The sequence below is a fragment of the Rhineura floridana genome, chromosome 3 (assembly GCF_030035675.1).
Source record: "Rhineura floridana isolate rRhiFlo1 chromosome 3, rRhiFlo1.hap2, whole genome shotgun sequence".
NCBI lineage: Eukaryota > Metazoa > Chordata > Lepidosauria > Squamata > Rhineuridae > Rhineura > Rhineura floridana.
The window spans coordinates 24,549,968-24,566,181 of record NC_084482.1 but is presented as its reverse complement, the minus strand read 5'-3'; the positions used below and the strand labels follow the sequence as shown (position 1 = coordinate 24,566,181).

The 16,214-nt window shown below is 44.1% G+C and overlaps 1 protein-coding gene across 2 annotated transcripts; it reads left to right on the top strand.

Moving 5' to 3' along the window:
• Positions 1–2,895: 2,895 nt before the first annotated feature.
• ATP5MC2 (ATP synthase membrane subunit c locus 2) lies at positions 2,896–13,958 on the top strand. 2 transcript variants are annotated; one of them, XM_061615078.1, is made up of 5 exons: positions 2,896–3,183; positions 7,992–8,063; positions 10,670–10,747; positions 12,025–12,215; positions 13,676–13,958. In XM_061615078.1, exons 1-5 carry the CDS (start codon positions 2,911–2,913, stop codon positions 13,788–13,790), a joined length of 729 nt encoding a protein of 242 aa, XP_061471062.1. In that variant the 5' UTR covers positions 2,896–2,910; the 3' UTR covers positions 13,791–13,958. The 2 variants fall into 2 exon arrangements, with proteins under 2 accessions (XP_061471062.1, XP_061471063.1); XM_061615079.1 differs by lacking the exon at positions 2,896–3,183 and adding an exon at positions 3,985–4,008.
• The last annotated feature ends 2,256 nt before the right edge of the window (positions 13,959–16,214 follow it).

Genomic DNA, 16,214 nt, shown 5'->3' with positions numbered 1-16,214 from the left:
GGCAGCAAATTGCTCTCTCAAGCTTCCTTGGGAAGCAACCGAGGTCCAAGCTAGAGGCTATTTTGATTGTGTGAATGCAATTAATATGCACATTGGAAAAGATAATACATAACAGGTGCAGCAGGAAGGAGTTGAGTAGCAAGGCGACAGCAAGAGGTGGGGAGAATTTACACCCCCCCCAATTGTTGTGGTCCCAATGAAAATCCCCCCCCTTAAAGCTGTCATTTGTACCATGAGGAAGCCTCTGGTTAGAAAAGCTTCATTGTAGGTATTAGAGGTCTGGCTGCTAGCAGCCAATTTTCATCAGGCCATGTGCTGATTTGAGCAAAGGTTAAAAAGCATGGGCGGGGGGGCCTTTTGGCTCATGGGCCACATTCACCTTTGGACAACCCTCCGGGCGGGGGGAGGACATGCCAGCAGTGGGTGTGGCCAAAACACACCCAGGTCACACATAAACACACAAGCATGGAGCCGTCTCTACTCCTCTGTGAAGATCAGCTGGGAGGGGGTATTGCCCCCTCTTAGCTCATCTGTCCAAGTAGAGGACAATCTCCATCTCCATCTCCATCAAGACTCTGGGCTCTGCCCATCCCAATGCCTATGTCTATTTTATTCTATTTTCTATATGTCTGACAAAATGTGGGGGGGGGGGAAGTCAGAAAAATTTTCTCAGGGGTTTGGATCAGGCTTCCAAACTTGGGGTTAGTTACCCATGGGTTAAAGGGATGGCAATTTTGTCTGCACTCAGTCCCATGCAAGCAGAGACACAGGCAAAGAATCCCATGCAAGCAGAGAGGTGGCCAAAGGCTTCTTTAACTCTTTCTCCTCCCTTGCAATGAGCAGCACCAAAAGAGGTAGGCATCATCTCAACTGATGATGAGGGGTGACCTTGGAACTGAAAGCTATGTTGGGTGCCAGGTGAAAAGAGCATGATGGGCAGATTGAGACCTTGTGTGGAGAACCTTTCTGAGCCCAAGGGCCACATTCCCCTGCTGGGGGAGGCAACCTGGTGCCCTCCATATGCTTTGGACTACAACTCCAGTCACGCCCAGCCAGCATGGGCAGTTCTGGTGAATGATCAGAGTTGTAGTCCATAACATTGGAGGGCACCAGGTTGCCTACCCCTGCCTTAAAGCTAATGAATAAAACAAAATAGAGGATACATCTGCCCTGCATTTCCCGAAACTGGATGAGATGCTGTCCATGCAATTAGCAATCGTGTGGATGGTTTTAAAAAAGTAAATCCCACTCTTTCCTTCTGTTATATTTGCAAAATAATTTGAAAAGTAAATTGCAGGTGATGGGATGGGGGATGGGCTGGATTTGGACCCTGGTGTGTGGTGGTAAGTGAACTTTAACATTCCCCTCCCCCTTGCTGCAGTGCTGATCCAGACCTCGGGCTCCATGCCTCCAATTTACTTATTTTTAATTGCTAATTACATAAATGACATCCATCTAAGTTGGCCCTTGGGCTAGTTGCACAGAACATCCCTCATAAATCCCGTTGCCCATTGCACAGCAATCTCTGCCCCTGCTACGCAAGGGTATGACAGCTGCAGGCTCCGTAAAGGCTGGATAGACTACAGAGACAATGGATGTGGTAAAACCCACGCACCACGTCAATAGTAAAGCGATGCGTTGGGGCCAGCAGCTAATCAGCTGACCTTTATAATCCCAGAACTTCACCTCCACTTTCCCTCGCAGCACTGAGGGGAATGAATTCAGCACATGCTCAGAGGCACACACTCATCTTTATTATTATAGCATTTTGATGGGCAGGTTGCATACAGAAGACCTTCAAGAATGCTTAAGGGACACAATTCCTCTCTGGGTGTTTTGTGCCTCCTGTCAGATCCGTGTTGGCCAAGGAAGTGCCACCTGGTGTCAGGAATGCCAGTGTCCCCAGTGAAATGTGTTCAGGGCCACTGCTCACTTACATCATAGAAAGTAAAGAGGTCTACTATTGGAAGGGTTTTTTTTCAAAACTGCTCCCTGCCCACCCCACCACTAAAAGCCACACCAGCTCTTCTGTGCCTAGCCCCATCTTAAATGTATTTCTTGGTCAGGTTCGCTAGGGTGGAGAATCTTTTTCAGCTCAAGGGTTACATTTCCTTCAGGGACCCATATCCCAGTGGGTGAGTGAGGCCAGAGGCACAACTGAGTGAAGCAACAAATGTAGATTTTACCTTTGTGCAGTAGGCTTTCTACACACACAACCCTCTCTATCCTCCATCTAGGCAAACGAGTCACTATCAAAGTTCAAGGACACATTCCAGCCAGGCAAAAACACGCAGGGTGCGAAGTAAGGCCAGTGAGGGTATGCTATGGAGAGAGGGGTGGGTGTCCTGGGAAGAGTTCCAAGGGCCAGATAGAGAAGCCTGGAGGGCTGCATTCAGTCTAACCTACCTTACAGGGTTGTTGTGAGAAAATTAGAGAACCATTTACGCTGCCTCAATCTCCTTGGAAGAAACACAGAATATAGATATATAGAAAGTTGTGTGCTCTTGGCACAGAAAACAGGATTTGACTCTAAGCGGTGGTTCAGATTAAACTGCTTGGGGGTCATCTCCGATCCGAGGGGAGTTGCAACTTAGTAGTAAACCATTTGCTTTCCTTACAAGTTCAACCCCCCGCATTTCCAGGCAGGACTGGGAGAGACCCCTGCCTGGAACCCTGGAGAGCCGCTGCCAATCAGTGTACACAAAATACTGAGCAAGATGGGCTGACTCAGTATAATTGAGCTGTCCAAGCCAACAGGCAGCATTGCACCGGCCTTGCAGCAAGCTACATCCTTCTTTCTTTCTTGTGCGAGCGTCGCCTAAGGCTGAAATTCTCTGCGCGTTTACTTAGCAGCAGCTCATATCGAAATCGAGCTGGGTGCCTACTATAGCCAAGAGCGGCAAACGCACCATGAAGCGGCATCGCTCCTGTATAATGAGGAAAGCAACAGTTCTTCCCCAGGAAGCCAACGTTTCATCTGCAGTACCATCCCTAACCAGCAGGAGGCGCAATGGAGGACTGAACTTCCTCTCCCTTTTTGTGCGTGTAGCGGGCGCTCTAGCCGCCGCGCTTTTTCTATTATACATCTTTTCCGGGAGCCTTACGGATACAGCGTCATTCGTCCTTCCGCTGGCGCATGCGCGCAAGGTGGCTTTTCTCTCGCTGTCTTCCACTGAGCACCAGGTAGGGTTGCAGAGTCTTGGCCGGAGCGGCCTGGAAGGTTTTTCTTCCCCCTCTTTTACCCAGCGTCAGCCTTCCTTTCCCCCTCGTTTTTTTCGACCGTAAGGGGACTTATAGCGAGGTTGATGGGGCCATGCACTGTATTGGCGGGGTGCGAGGGGCGGAGCTTGTGGTGGGCGGAGCCACGCTAGGGAACGTTCTTCACTGGCATGTGGCCGGGTCTTAGAGTTCAAGGTTCTTTCTTTCTTTTCTCCCATGGCAGCCAGAACGGTTCATAGCTGGCCAAGCTGGGCTCATAATTCCATTAGGGGCTGTGGTCTGATGGTATAGCGGCTGTGCCTTTACTGTAGGTGCATTGCAAAGGTGATGCATCCGCGAAAGCAGCCCTTCACCTACCTAGGAGCTTGTGCTTCAGTAAAGGTGCTAATCCGTCTCTTTCTGGACCTTGTGTCATTTTTTTTAATGGCAGGCTGACCAGATGATGTTTTTCTTAGCAAGAAGAGAGTGAAAGCTTTGCTGCTGTTAAAAGCAGAAGAATGATATTAGAAATAGGTGACAACCTTACTCTCTTTGTGACCCACTTTCTTTGTGGGGCCTGGTGGGATTTGGACTTGGCACATGTGGATTTGAACCAACCAGTTCACCTTTCCATCCCTAATGAGTTGATGGAAATAAATCTGATGGTCCTCATAGAATTGTTGTAAGGACAAATGAGGAGAGAAAGCATTCACTGACCAAAGTAGTGTTCACTGACCTAAGTGATTAAGAGGGCAGAAGGCATGATGGGCTATGTAAAAGTGAAGACATCTTTTACTCCTTCCATCTCAAGTAAGTTGTTATACTGTTTAGCACAGATACCAAGACTTAGAATTGGATGGCTACTCATCCACAAATACTGGTTTGGTTTACTAGTTAGCCTCTATTTGTCCTTGCTACCAGCTCTTCTCTCTGCTCCCTGTCCCATTTGTACTGTGGCTTGGAGAAGATACAGAGAAACTCCTGCTGTTCCTAACATTCTCCATACCCTGGTACAAATGTGGGGGACGGGGGACTGCCCCTGAGCCATCAGTGTCTACTAGATCGGAGGTGAACAGCTCAGGATATACTAGTACATGCTTGGTTATTTGCTCTAGAATCTCAAGAGACTCTGATTCTCAATTGTTTAACAAGACTTTTCCCACCTAAATTAGACTACTGAAATAAAGAAAGTTAGCTAGGCTTGGACTTTTGCATCGAAGGTCTATGAGCTGAGTCCAGTTCCGCTACTGAAAACAAATTCCTAAGCTTGGAGTCACCCTGATACTTAAGTTTAACTATATGTCTTTTGCACCTGGCTCTCATCAGTAGATCTTGTGGTTCTCGGTAAGATAAATAAAGGAAATCTGACAAGTCTGCCCACTGATGTGCTAGACCAGGCTTCTCGTGAAGCACTTTGCATGTGTCGGAAGGGTCAAGAAAGAGATTATGTTCTGTGTTATTGATACTTGAGGTTTGGATAAACAGTGGGGAAAACCTCTCTGGTTTCTTATTATGCACATTAGGAAATCTGTCAGGAAGGGAAGCACATACCCTGACAGCTTTTGGCCAAAGAACTGGAAAAGTAGAAAGAAGGGACATGGCTTTAGCAGAGTTGGAAATACAACCAGGACACTGATGTGACATTACAGTTTAAAATGCTCATATGAGTTGGAAGTGCTTCAGAGGATGGGAAACTCTTCAGGGACTACATGGCATTGTTTAAAGGCTCAAAAAAACTTAAGAGGCCAGTGAATGGATGGGCCTATACGAAGCTGTGGATGAGGCAGAAGATGGTTCATCTATTCTCCAGGGAAATAATCTTGCATTTAGTTAGGAGTAGCTCCATCCCTGTAAGGCAAAGTGTCATTACAGTAGGGGCCATAGGACTGTTAGACAATGCCTTGGAGTTACTCATAATAAAGGTGTGAGGATCTTGATAGGATTTTGAAAAGGTCTGACGGGCAGATTGATACCGGTTTAGAGGTTATTCTGATTTGTGTGCTCTCCTTTATTATTTAACTGGCTCTCAGACTACAAATGGTTTAATACTTTGTGGAAGAAATAGGCAAAAGCTTAAGGGCAGATTAGGTTTTATAATAATAGTAATAATAATAAAATTTTATTTCTGGGTCGCCTATCTGGCTGGGTCAGCGGCCACTCTAGGTGACGTACAATTTAAAATTAAATGCAACAATAAAATACAACATAAAAACCAAAACTTCAATCTAAATTAATCTAAAAACATCCACAGCTGTAGCAAGATAGAATTAGTCTACTCCCGGGATCTTGTAGGCCTGCCTGAAAAGCCAGGTCTTCAAGGCTTGACGAAAACATGGCAGGGAGGGGGCATGGCAGAGATCATAGGGCAAAGAATTCCAGAGGGTGGGGGCCACAATCGAGAAAGCCCTCTCTCTGGTCCGCACCAGCCAAGCTGTTTTTACTGGTGGGACCGAGAGAAGGTCTTGAGTGGCCGATCTCGTTAGGAGGCATATTTGGTGATGTTGGAGGCGCTCCTTTAGATAAACTGGGCCGAAACCGTATAGGGCTTTAAACGTTAGTACCAACACCTTGAATTGGGCCCGGTAAACAACTGGTAACCAGAATGTTTTCAGAATGTGCTGTACTTGGAGAATAGACGACAGGGCATTCTAGTCATGTACATCCATACCAGACCACACTTCTATTTGTTATAATCTTAGAGCTGATGGTTATTCCAGAAAATGCATGTAATACTATGCTAGGAGCATTTTAATGTTTCAAAATGTAAGTGGGAAATCCTATGTTTGAACACTTCTCCTGTGCCAAAAATTGCCTGCACATGGAAAGTTAGCAGAACATGAAGGAACTCTTGCTTGGGCTCTTCCCATGAATTCAGGGAGTCCCTGATGTGGAAGAGCATTCAGAAATAAACTCTCCTGCATTCTGAAGGTGCATATATATGGATATGCCCTAACAGCTTGTGTATGTGCCTGCATATGCTACAGCACTGAAGTGGGAACAAGTAGCAACCAACTAACAGCCTAGGAAATGCCTCCAGCAAAAAGTGGGTCTCCTTTACCTCCTGGGACTTTGCTGCCCTAAAGCATGAAGTACGTCATATGGACTGTATAGCTTCAGACAGAATGTAAGAGCTGCCTTGGTGAGTCAAATCTGGTCTAGCATTGCTTCTGATGGTGATCAGCCAGACACCTCTTGGAAGCGCACAAACAGGTTATGAAGATGACAGCACTCTTGGTTTGATCCCAGTATCTGGTAGTCAGGAAATATATTGCCTCTCCACATGCTCTTGGACTATATTCCCATAATCTCTGACCACTGGCCATACTGACTTGGGCTGATGAGAGTTGGAGGGCCACAGGTTCCCCATGTAGAGATTCATTTTAGCTATATCAGCTAATAGTTGTTGATTAGCCTATGAATGCCTAATCCAGTGTTTCCCAAACTTCCCCCCCCCCCATGGATCACTTCAAAATTGCTGAGGGTCTTGGCAGACCACTTCATGATTTATCTGCCTGTTGTAGCAATCATAATGCACTGTGCTTAGATGCTATATGATTTTCAATTATATTTCTGTTGCTTCTTTTATTATCTCTTATAGGTTCTGTTTTGTTGTATTACAATTTGAATTCCATTGAATGCAAATTGTAAGGCAATAAAATGCAACATAAGAAATAAAAACAATAAAAAAAAATTAAAAATCAAGATGAATATTTAATGCAATGGATGTGCTATCTCCTGTCTTCAACCACAAACATGCCACGGACCACCTCAGTGAAGCTCATAGGCCATCGGTAGTCCATGGACCACAGTTTGAGAACCCCTGGCCTAATCCTTTTCTTGAAAAGAAAAAAGAAAAAGCTGTCATGGCTAGTGGCTGTCAACCTATCTTGTGTTAGTGAATACCACATACTATTAATTATACTATTCCAGTAATAGCTCCTGGTAGCTTGTGTACAAGCTAGTGATGAAAACCAGCTTGAGCTGAATAACCTTCACAGCTAATACTGTGGGGAACAAATGTGCTTCCAGTTCTGTGGTCTTATCTCGAGGTTGTTTCTGCCCCTGGAGCAGTCTGGGGCACCACATGATTGCCCACTGCAAATGCCAATCCTGATGGTGCAGATACAGAAAACTTGATCATACCAGGATAGCCATCTCCAGGGTACTTTGCATGGTTCAGTTGCTGACGTGCAGTTGATCTGATAGATGCAGCGTAAGTTCATCAGAGAGCACCTTTCAACTATGCTATTTATGTGCCAGGAGCACAGGCAGCTGCCTGTGATGGCTGTTCTTCTGTAGTTTTCTCTTCAAGGGCCTCTATATGCCTTGGCATCTTCCAGAGGTGCTATAAGGTCCACCTTACTTTAGCAATAACAAATAAAATAAAACAGAACCTCATAAGTTTGTATTTGAGGATTAGATGGGGGGAGAGAGTCTAGGTATCAGACTCAAATCTAGAAGCGCCAGCATAAAACCTAGGCTTTAGCACATCTTTCCTAGCTAATTGGGGTGCCCCAGACATTTGGACAGCCACGCACCTCATATCCATCCAGCTGTGCTTGTGCCGATGAACTGAATCCTTGTTCCTTCTAAGTGCCATATAATGCACTGAAGTTTGTGCATGATCACGAGTTACGGTCTCTTTTCCATTTTATTGCTGTGCATTCGTTTGTGTTGTCTCCACAAATCAACTCGGCCACAGACCTTCATAGCACAATGGGTTTCCATTGATAGCAAGTAACAGAAGTTCTGGACACTCTCTCCTAACGTCATGGTGTTTGGTTCTTTTCCAGCTGTTGAGTGTGGCCACCCCAACGTCCCTGAATATGTATACCTGTTCAAAGTTCGTCTCTGCTCCCACCCTCGTGAGTATCTAAGATGTGTCGTCTTGGTTCTTTCAATAATGCATTGGTTTCAAAGCACAAGTAAAAAGTATTATTTGCCCATGTTGGCAAGTAACAGGATCGTTCTGCATAATTGCAACTTTCCATCAGGCATGGAATATGGACTGGTTTGTAATGCAGTAAGTTCCACAGATTATTATTGTTTGTTATATTTGTTAGTTCCTTTATACAAAAAACAAAGTCTCAAAGCAACTTTAAAAAGATAAAATGCCAGAGATAAAACAATTAAAACCAGAAAATTTAAACAATGAATATAAAAATATGTAAAACGCTCATTCAATAACATATTTGTAAGGACAAGTCCTACCTACTTCTTTCCACTTCTGTTTTTCTTCTGGAGGGCTACAGGTTGTCAGCCTCTGATCGAAAGCTTACCAACAAGAGAGCACTCTTCTCTTCCACATGTTGCAAAGAGAAATCTGAAAACATTGTGGCAGCTTTTGCTATAGAACGTCAGCTCGCCCAGATTTAGAGAGCATTGTATGATTAATGACTAGATGGCAACTTGGTGAAGCTGTGAGTTCCTGTCCTTTTGTCCTTAGACAGCTGTTTTCCCCTTTCCTGTACTTCTGTGAGCTTAAAGCAAGCAGGGGTGGGAAACAAGTGGCCCTGGATGTTGCTCGACTTTAACTCCCACCATTCCTGGCTGTTGGCCATGCTGGCTGAAGCTGATGGGAGTTGGGGTCCAGCAACATCTGGAGGGCTACAGGTTGTCAACCTCTGATCTAAAGCTTACCAACAATGTCTTTCTTCTTTTTAAGTTGTGTGCTGGACCATGCAATTTAAAATGAAGTTGTGCAACTTTTATCTCATCTCCCCCTGTGCGTGCACCCCCCCCCCAAAGGTCAGAACTTGGTCTTTTACTTCCGTGGTCACATCACATTCCTTCTCTTTGCCTCCTTAGCAGCCCAGTGGAAGTTGTTACTCCCAGCCAGGGGTGGGTGAAACAGAAAATCGCAGCACCATAGTAGGAGATAACCATTCGTTTGGTGAGATTGGGGTGTCCTGCTCTAACACTGCAGTTTTCCATTCACCTTTTCCCAGCCCAGTCTGTGAGTTGCTATAGCTAGTGGAATGGGAGCAGATTGTTTTCTTTTTCTTTCTGCCCCGGCTAATACTTGCAGGTGTTCTTAAGCATCATTGGTTTTGTTTTGTTCTTGTTTTGTTTGACCCGAGAAGTAACTGGTAGCTGGAGATATTACCTGAAAGTAGGCCTTAATTCACTGCCTTGATTGGTGTCTGAATCATGGGGGTTGTTCCCTCATCACTTTACTGAAGGCAGCGATTAGTCCTACACAACTGGTAAATACAGAATGGCCGGGCAGGGTGCTGTAGCATCACACCCCAGATGTGAGGTGGATGGGGAAAGGGAAAGGTGCCTTCCCCTGTGTGATTAACTGCAATGTTGGCAGGCACAACACAAAGTGCAGGATGTTGGGTCATGCAGCACAGTTCAGTGCAAGTTGTTGTTTGGTTACGTCTATTAAATTTATATATCGCTTCCTACTACAAAAAGTCCCAAAGCAATTTAAAACAAGAGTAAAAATGCAATAATAAAAACACATAAGCATGTTAAAAAGTTAGTTGGAATACAAACATCCAATCGCTGGTGCTGCCCAAATGCCTGCCAACACAGGGCTGAAGAAAAGCCCCTTGAATAGGTTGTTTGCGGAAGAATATAGCTTCCTGAGAATCTTACTTATTTTCCTTTTCCTATACTTCTGAGCTTAAATCTTTAAGTGTGCCCCCCAGCTGCTGTCTCTTCACTCTCCAGTGGTGCCAAGTAGCTGAAAGGGCTGGGGGTACAAGGTGGCCTCAATCTGCTGGGTCTTAAAAGTCGTTCCAGGCCTGATGTAAGTAGCACCCTATAGAAATGGCTGCAAATCTTGGCTTTCATTTACAAATAGGATAAAATTCTAGCATCCATTGCTGACATGCATTTAAGTAATAAGTTCAATGCCTGAAGTAATTTAAGTTCAATGCCTGAAATTGTTTTCCAAAACCAGGGTGCTCAGAAAAAATTCTGATGGCCAGAGCTTCAGTGCAAGGGTAGTGCAGTAGGTTTTGAGAAGTGTTGACATTACAGAGAGTGGTTATTCCACTTTGCATTGGCCTGAGAGGTTAGCAGGCACAAACTTCACAGGTTGCATTGTCATGTAAAGGTAACCAAGGCTCTTGGCCTAATATATGGTGCCTGAGCTGCATATTGGTAGATGCAGACTCATCATTCATACTTTGCTTCTCCACCAGTGTGAGCAGGTAAACAAAGCAGGAAAGGAGTAGCTTAGCATTGTGCCTGACCCCAGAATGTTGGTTTTATTCACCCTAACAAGCTACAATTGTTAAGCCAACAACAGCCACAAAATGGTTTAAGGCTGCCTAGTGATCATGGTTTGTTAGAGGAAAGCAAACCATGCTCCCATGGGTCAGATGGCCTTGTTTCAGTATCCCTTCTACTAGTTACAGATTGCCTCTTAGACTAGAATGTGCTTGAAAGAAAGTCTCTGTAGTCAACAGGAATTTCCCTTTGTTATGTGTCTTCAGCTTGGATCTTCTCCCTTCTGCAGGTGAAGTACAGTTCCAGGCTGCTCTGTAGGCCCATCTCTGCCTCTGTGCTGAACAGGCCTGACGTCAGGACGAATGAGGTAAATTTGGAGTGGTGTGCTAGAAAGCTGCTACATCCAAGGGGAAAAAGACCACTGGATCAGGAGGACATAATGCTGATGGGACTAGAAAAGGTTGTTTAGGGCATCACTTGGTAGCTGTGACTGAGTAGGAAAGAAGATAAGAGGGAGATCCTTTCTGAACTAGCTGGCTCTGCTGGGCCTTTTGAACTAGGTATGCTGCAGCAGTGCTCAACAGTATACTGGACAGACGATTTATTTTTTATTTCAGTGAGACTCTAGGAGGCATGATACTACAGGACTGTTTTTTCTAAAGCTGTAAAATTGAGGTGCCAACTTAGTAACTAACACACTGTTACTCATGTAGTTATCATACTTGTATGCTACCTTTCCTCCAGGAAATACAAGGTAGCTCATATGGGGCTATCTCGTTTTATTCTTGCAGCCATATTGTAACTTGAGCCAAGCTCTTGGGGCTGGAGTGAGAAATTTAATAGATGGCCAGTTGGCAACATTAGCATTTCTAAGTTGGGGAGGTCCTCCAAACTTTATAGCTTCAAGGAATCCTTTCCAGATCAACTCATTTATTTATTCATTTTTATTCTGCTCCTTGAAAAGTTAAGGGCAGCATAAATAATGTGTCCTGTCTCCCTCATTCCTCCTCTCACATCAACCTCATATGGTAGATTAGGATGAGAGATGAAGACTGCCCCAAGGTCACCCAGGGAACTTCCTGGCTGTGTAAGGATTTAAACCCAGGTCCCCCTGATCACTCGAGCTGTTACATGACACTGGCTTTTTGAGAAACCCTTGCATGTTGCAGCTCATGCAGGGTGCTGACCTGGCCCCTTGAACCTTGATATTGTTCTGCATGAACTGAGTGCACTCCATAGCATACTTGAGAGTCCCCTGCAGCTGGTTATTAGAGATTGATTGACAACAGTAGGGCTGCAGTCCTTTTGCCACTTACCTAGCAGTAAACCCACTGAATTCAGTAGGGCTTACATCTAAATAGATATGGTTAGGATTGCACTATAAGCTATCTTCTTTTTTCAGGGGATGCTTGTTGGTCATTATTTAGCCAATAATGGACCCCACACACACACAGTTACCTGGGGCATTGTTTCAAAAATCACTGTTAAAATTGAATGTTGGTTTGCTTGGATGTAGAATCCTGCTGTGAAGGTGACAAGCATCAGCAGCAAAACCTGATTAATAGCTGCTGGTAGAGCTCTGAAGTGCTGGCTGTTTCAAAGCAGTATATCTTACTCCCTATTTCTTCTTTCTGCTCTTCCCAGCCTCTCTGTATCTCAGGTGCTCAGTATGAGCTCTTGCCACTGTTGCGCCGGGAGTTTCAAACTAGCACTGTTTCCAGGGACATTGATACTGCCGCCAAGTTTATCGGTGCTGGCGCTGCCACCGTAGGTGTAGCTGGCTCTGGTGCTGGCATCGGGACTGTATTTGGTAGTCTCATCATTGGCTATGCCAGGTATGTTGGGATTTTCAAGCACTGTACAATAGATGTCCATTGACCTGGAAGAGTAGTTAGTCGTTTGGAAATACTTACACATGTGCAAACACCCCAGTACAGGAAGTTGGCGTTGCAGCATGCTTAGTCCAAGTGCTGACCCAGAAGTAAAAAATTGAGGGAAGGTTTATCTCTTGCCAGATGTCATAGGCAAGCAGTGGTAAGTCTGCACTTTGAAATGCCACTGCCTGTAAAGCACATGTGTCAGATGTCAAAACTACACTGGACCAATTCTAGAGGCTTGTAAATAGCCATGAACCTTTTTGTTTAGGGAGGCAAATTAGGTTGCTTTCACACTAAATGCTTAAGTCTGGAGTTCAGCCTTTCATTCACTTGCTTCTTACAGAAAATGCAGGCAATGTTGTTTATTATTTATTTATCAAATTTATATCCTGCCCTTCCTCCCAGAAAGAGCCCAGGGCAGCAAACAACAGCACTAAAAACACTCTAAAACATATTAAAACAAAGCATCTTTAAAAACACCTAAAAATTAATTCCAACACAGATGCAGACTGGGATAAGGTCTCTACTTAAGAGGTTTGTTGCAAACTGGTTGTATTCCATTATGTTCTGTGTTGTCTTCCTGGTTTTTTTTCAAACTTGATTTGCGACTTTAATTTAAAACATGCTTGCAACATAGTGTAAACTGGCAAAGTTCTATTGAGACTTTTCAGGGTTCCTATGCCTTTCATTAGAAGTTTCCTCCTTGCAACGTCTGCTTCTAGTTGCTTTCCTGCTCAATGTGGCTGTGGCATTATTAATAAATTGGCCCATAAATACTCAATTATTTTTCTGGGGAGAGTAGTGCTTTAATTACTGACTTTATTTCTTCCCTCCCACCCAATGCAAAATAGTGCTGTTTCACAAAGAGAAAAAAAAGATAGGAAAAGAATAATTAAACAGAGAACTGATTAAAGAGCTATTCATCTGCAGTGCCATGGCTGTTGTGAAAAGGAAGCAATAATAGGCAAAAGCCACAAGGGGAAGCTACTAATTAAGCTTGGAGGGGTCCTTTGCTGAATGACATTTAATCTGAGTAAACACTATTGAAAGATCTTTGGTCATTGGGATGGGCATTGCCAGATAATACAGCACTATGTTAATACCATTTCCAGCTGACTGCAGAAGAATAAATGCTTTAATGGTGCTAAAGGGCACTAGCGTGGAAGCAACCCTAGTAAATATCTTGTGGGGTAATAAATTTTGTAGACAATTACAAAGCTGGCTTGCTGGGCTGTGATGCTACTCTGCTAGGCCTTTTACCTCCCTGAAACAGTACTCGGCTGGAGGGATGTCTACTCCTTTGATGCCCTATACCTGGGAATATGCTGAAATTACAGGAGAACCTTAAATTAGCTGCTCTGTATTTGTTCCACTGATGGCTACCTGTGTGTATGTTTCTCTCTCTCCTTCCCTTGCAGAAACCCCTCCTTGAAGCAGCAGCTCTTCTCCTATGCCATCCTGGGTTTTGCACTGTCCGAGGCCATGGGGCTATTCTGTTTGATGGTGGCATTCCTTATTCTTTTTGCAATGTGAAGGAACCAGATATGTTGCCTGTCATGTGCTCTTCTCTCTTCCCCCACTGTGTTTAGCCCATTGTGTACGATAACCTGATTGTTCTGTGGCAGATAGGGGAAGCCCATCTGCTAACCAGATCTGTCCAGCTCAGAGGGGGCAAGTGAATAAATACTGTATTGGTATACATTTTCTTGATTTTTTTTGGTTTCTTCATAGGTTATTGTTCTGTTCTAAAAATGAAGCCCACAGATCCATGGATGGGGAACCTGTGGCTTTCCAGATGTTGTTGGACTGAAGCTCTCATCAGCCCCAGCCAGCATGGTCAATGCTCAGGGATGATGGGAGCTGTAATCCAGTAACATTTGGAGGGCATGGTTCTCCATCTGCTAAGGAAGACATAGAGAGGCTTCCAGTCCAAAATATTGCAATGTGGTGAACATTTGTGCCATATCATGATGTCTGCTGGCACGTATGGCCTCGTGCCGATCTTTAGAAGCAATACTTCTGTCTCTTGTGGTGTCGTCAGGAGTCTGCAGGGTGGCCTTTCCACATAGTAGCAGCTTAGCAGTAGAATTAATTAGAGAAAAAGCAAACATAGAAGCTGCATTAGTGGCTCAGACCAAAGACCAGGAAGGGTAGCGCCAGTTGCTTTTCCAGTTGTTAATCACTTCTAAACATTAAACTTCTCTTCAGCTATCAATCTGTTGGTCACTGGTAGACAAATTCTTGGAAGATTTATTTGTTATCTGCTTCATAAAACAGGTTCTCAATTAAGAACACAGTACAATAAAATCCACAACCTAAAAAGATCAACCCAACATAAAGCCCAAGTACACAAAAGCAACACAATAAAATACAAAACAAATTCAGATCTAACACAGCTACGGATGTTTTTTTAAAAAAAAAGCTACCTAAGCTAGTGTCCATCACTCCCTTCTATTTTAGTTTAACACACATTATGTTAAAAAGTGCTTGTTTTATTGGCTGTGAATTTGCTGCCAATTTACTTAAGTATCCAAGTTTTAGAGTGTTATGAGAGAGGAATAATTTTCCTTACAACAATTCATACTTGAGAAAACTCTCCTTTCTTCCTCCTCCTCAAAAAAAAATTTTTGAGCTGGAAAAACCCTAAATGCTTTTTTCGCCAGCTGACTTATCATTTTTAGTTGCCCTTTTCTGTACATTTTCCAGATCTGTGATTTGCAAAGGCTGCATTCTAGAATCATCCATCTGACACGCATGACCCAAATATGACTGCAGTGGGTGAGCAAATGGCTGGAAACTATTTTGGAAGTTCTAACAACCCTGACCTGTATCAGTTAAGTGTTGCTGTTTGTTGACAGACCCACAGCTGGTCCTGGCAATCTGCTGTTCATGTTGCTAGGGAACCAGCTGAGCTTGGGTGTTCATTACAGTTGTGCCTGTGTTTTGGAAACCTGCTGGTGATGCCAGGCTGGCCAGTGATAAAAAGTAGCTAAGTGAGGGGTGTTAAATGAGCAAGGGAATTCTAACAAGTCTATATATCCAAATGATGCAAATATCATGTCTAAGAGATTGTCTTGGGATGTAGGGGAGATGTAGTTCATGCCAGCAAATTACTTAAAGCGTAATATTTTTAGCATAAATCAGTAACCTGAATTTAAAGGAGGATGGTTCTAGAAATGAATAACCTGAAGCTGTGCAAATGCTAAGAAATGGGAGTCCCGTTCCTAACTCACCTTTGCAAAGTAGTTAGTACTGAGAGGTAAAGCAGGGATGGAGAACTTGTGGCCCTCCAGATATTGCTAGACTAGTGATTCCTGGCCACTGTCCAGCCTGGCTGGGGCTTATGGGAGTTGGAGTCCAATAACATCTGGAGGGCCACACAGGTTCCCTAGCACTGTGCTTGACTTTGTAAACTATAATCATATGGGCTCCTGCTGGGAGGAAGGGCAGGATAGAAATAAAATAATAAATGTGTTTCTGGAATTAGTGTGCCATACTCTGCTTCATAAGCCTGGCATTGAAGTAGCTAAGTTAAATGTAACTGAGGTTTCTTGCTGCCGCCCCCTTTTCAGTAAAGAAAGTGCCATGGCGTTAAAAGATTGTGTAAATAAACTGAATGTAATGTGAGCAATTCTGCCTCCCAGACTCATATGGAGCTGGACATGAAGGCTCTAGAGAAGACTTGCAGTGGTGGGAGGGGATGTTTGCAATGCAGTCCCCCAGGATGTTATTTTTGTTTTTCAAGGCCAGCTCCAGCTTCAAGTAAGAAGATATCTAATGGTTTTAAAGAAAGAAATGCATCTTACTAGCTCCTGGATCCGAGTTTTGCATTCATTTGAATCAATCTTAGGAAGGGGAGCCTGGAACAAAGGAAAGCTCCCTCGTTGCTTGGCAAAAGCTGCAAGCTGGCCTGCTTTCAAACACAAGCCAGAATTTGGGCACAGATCCATGGTGATC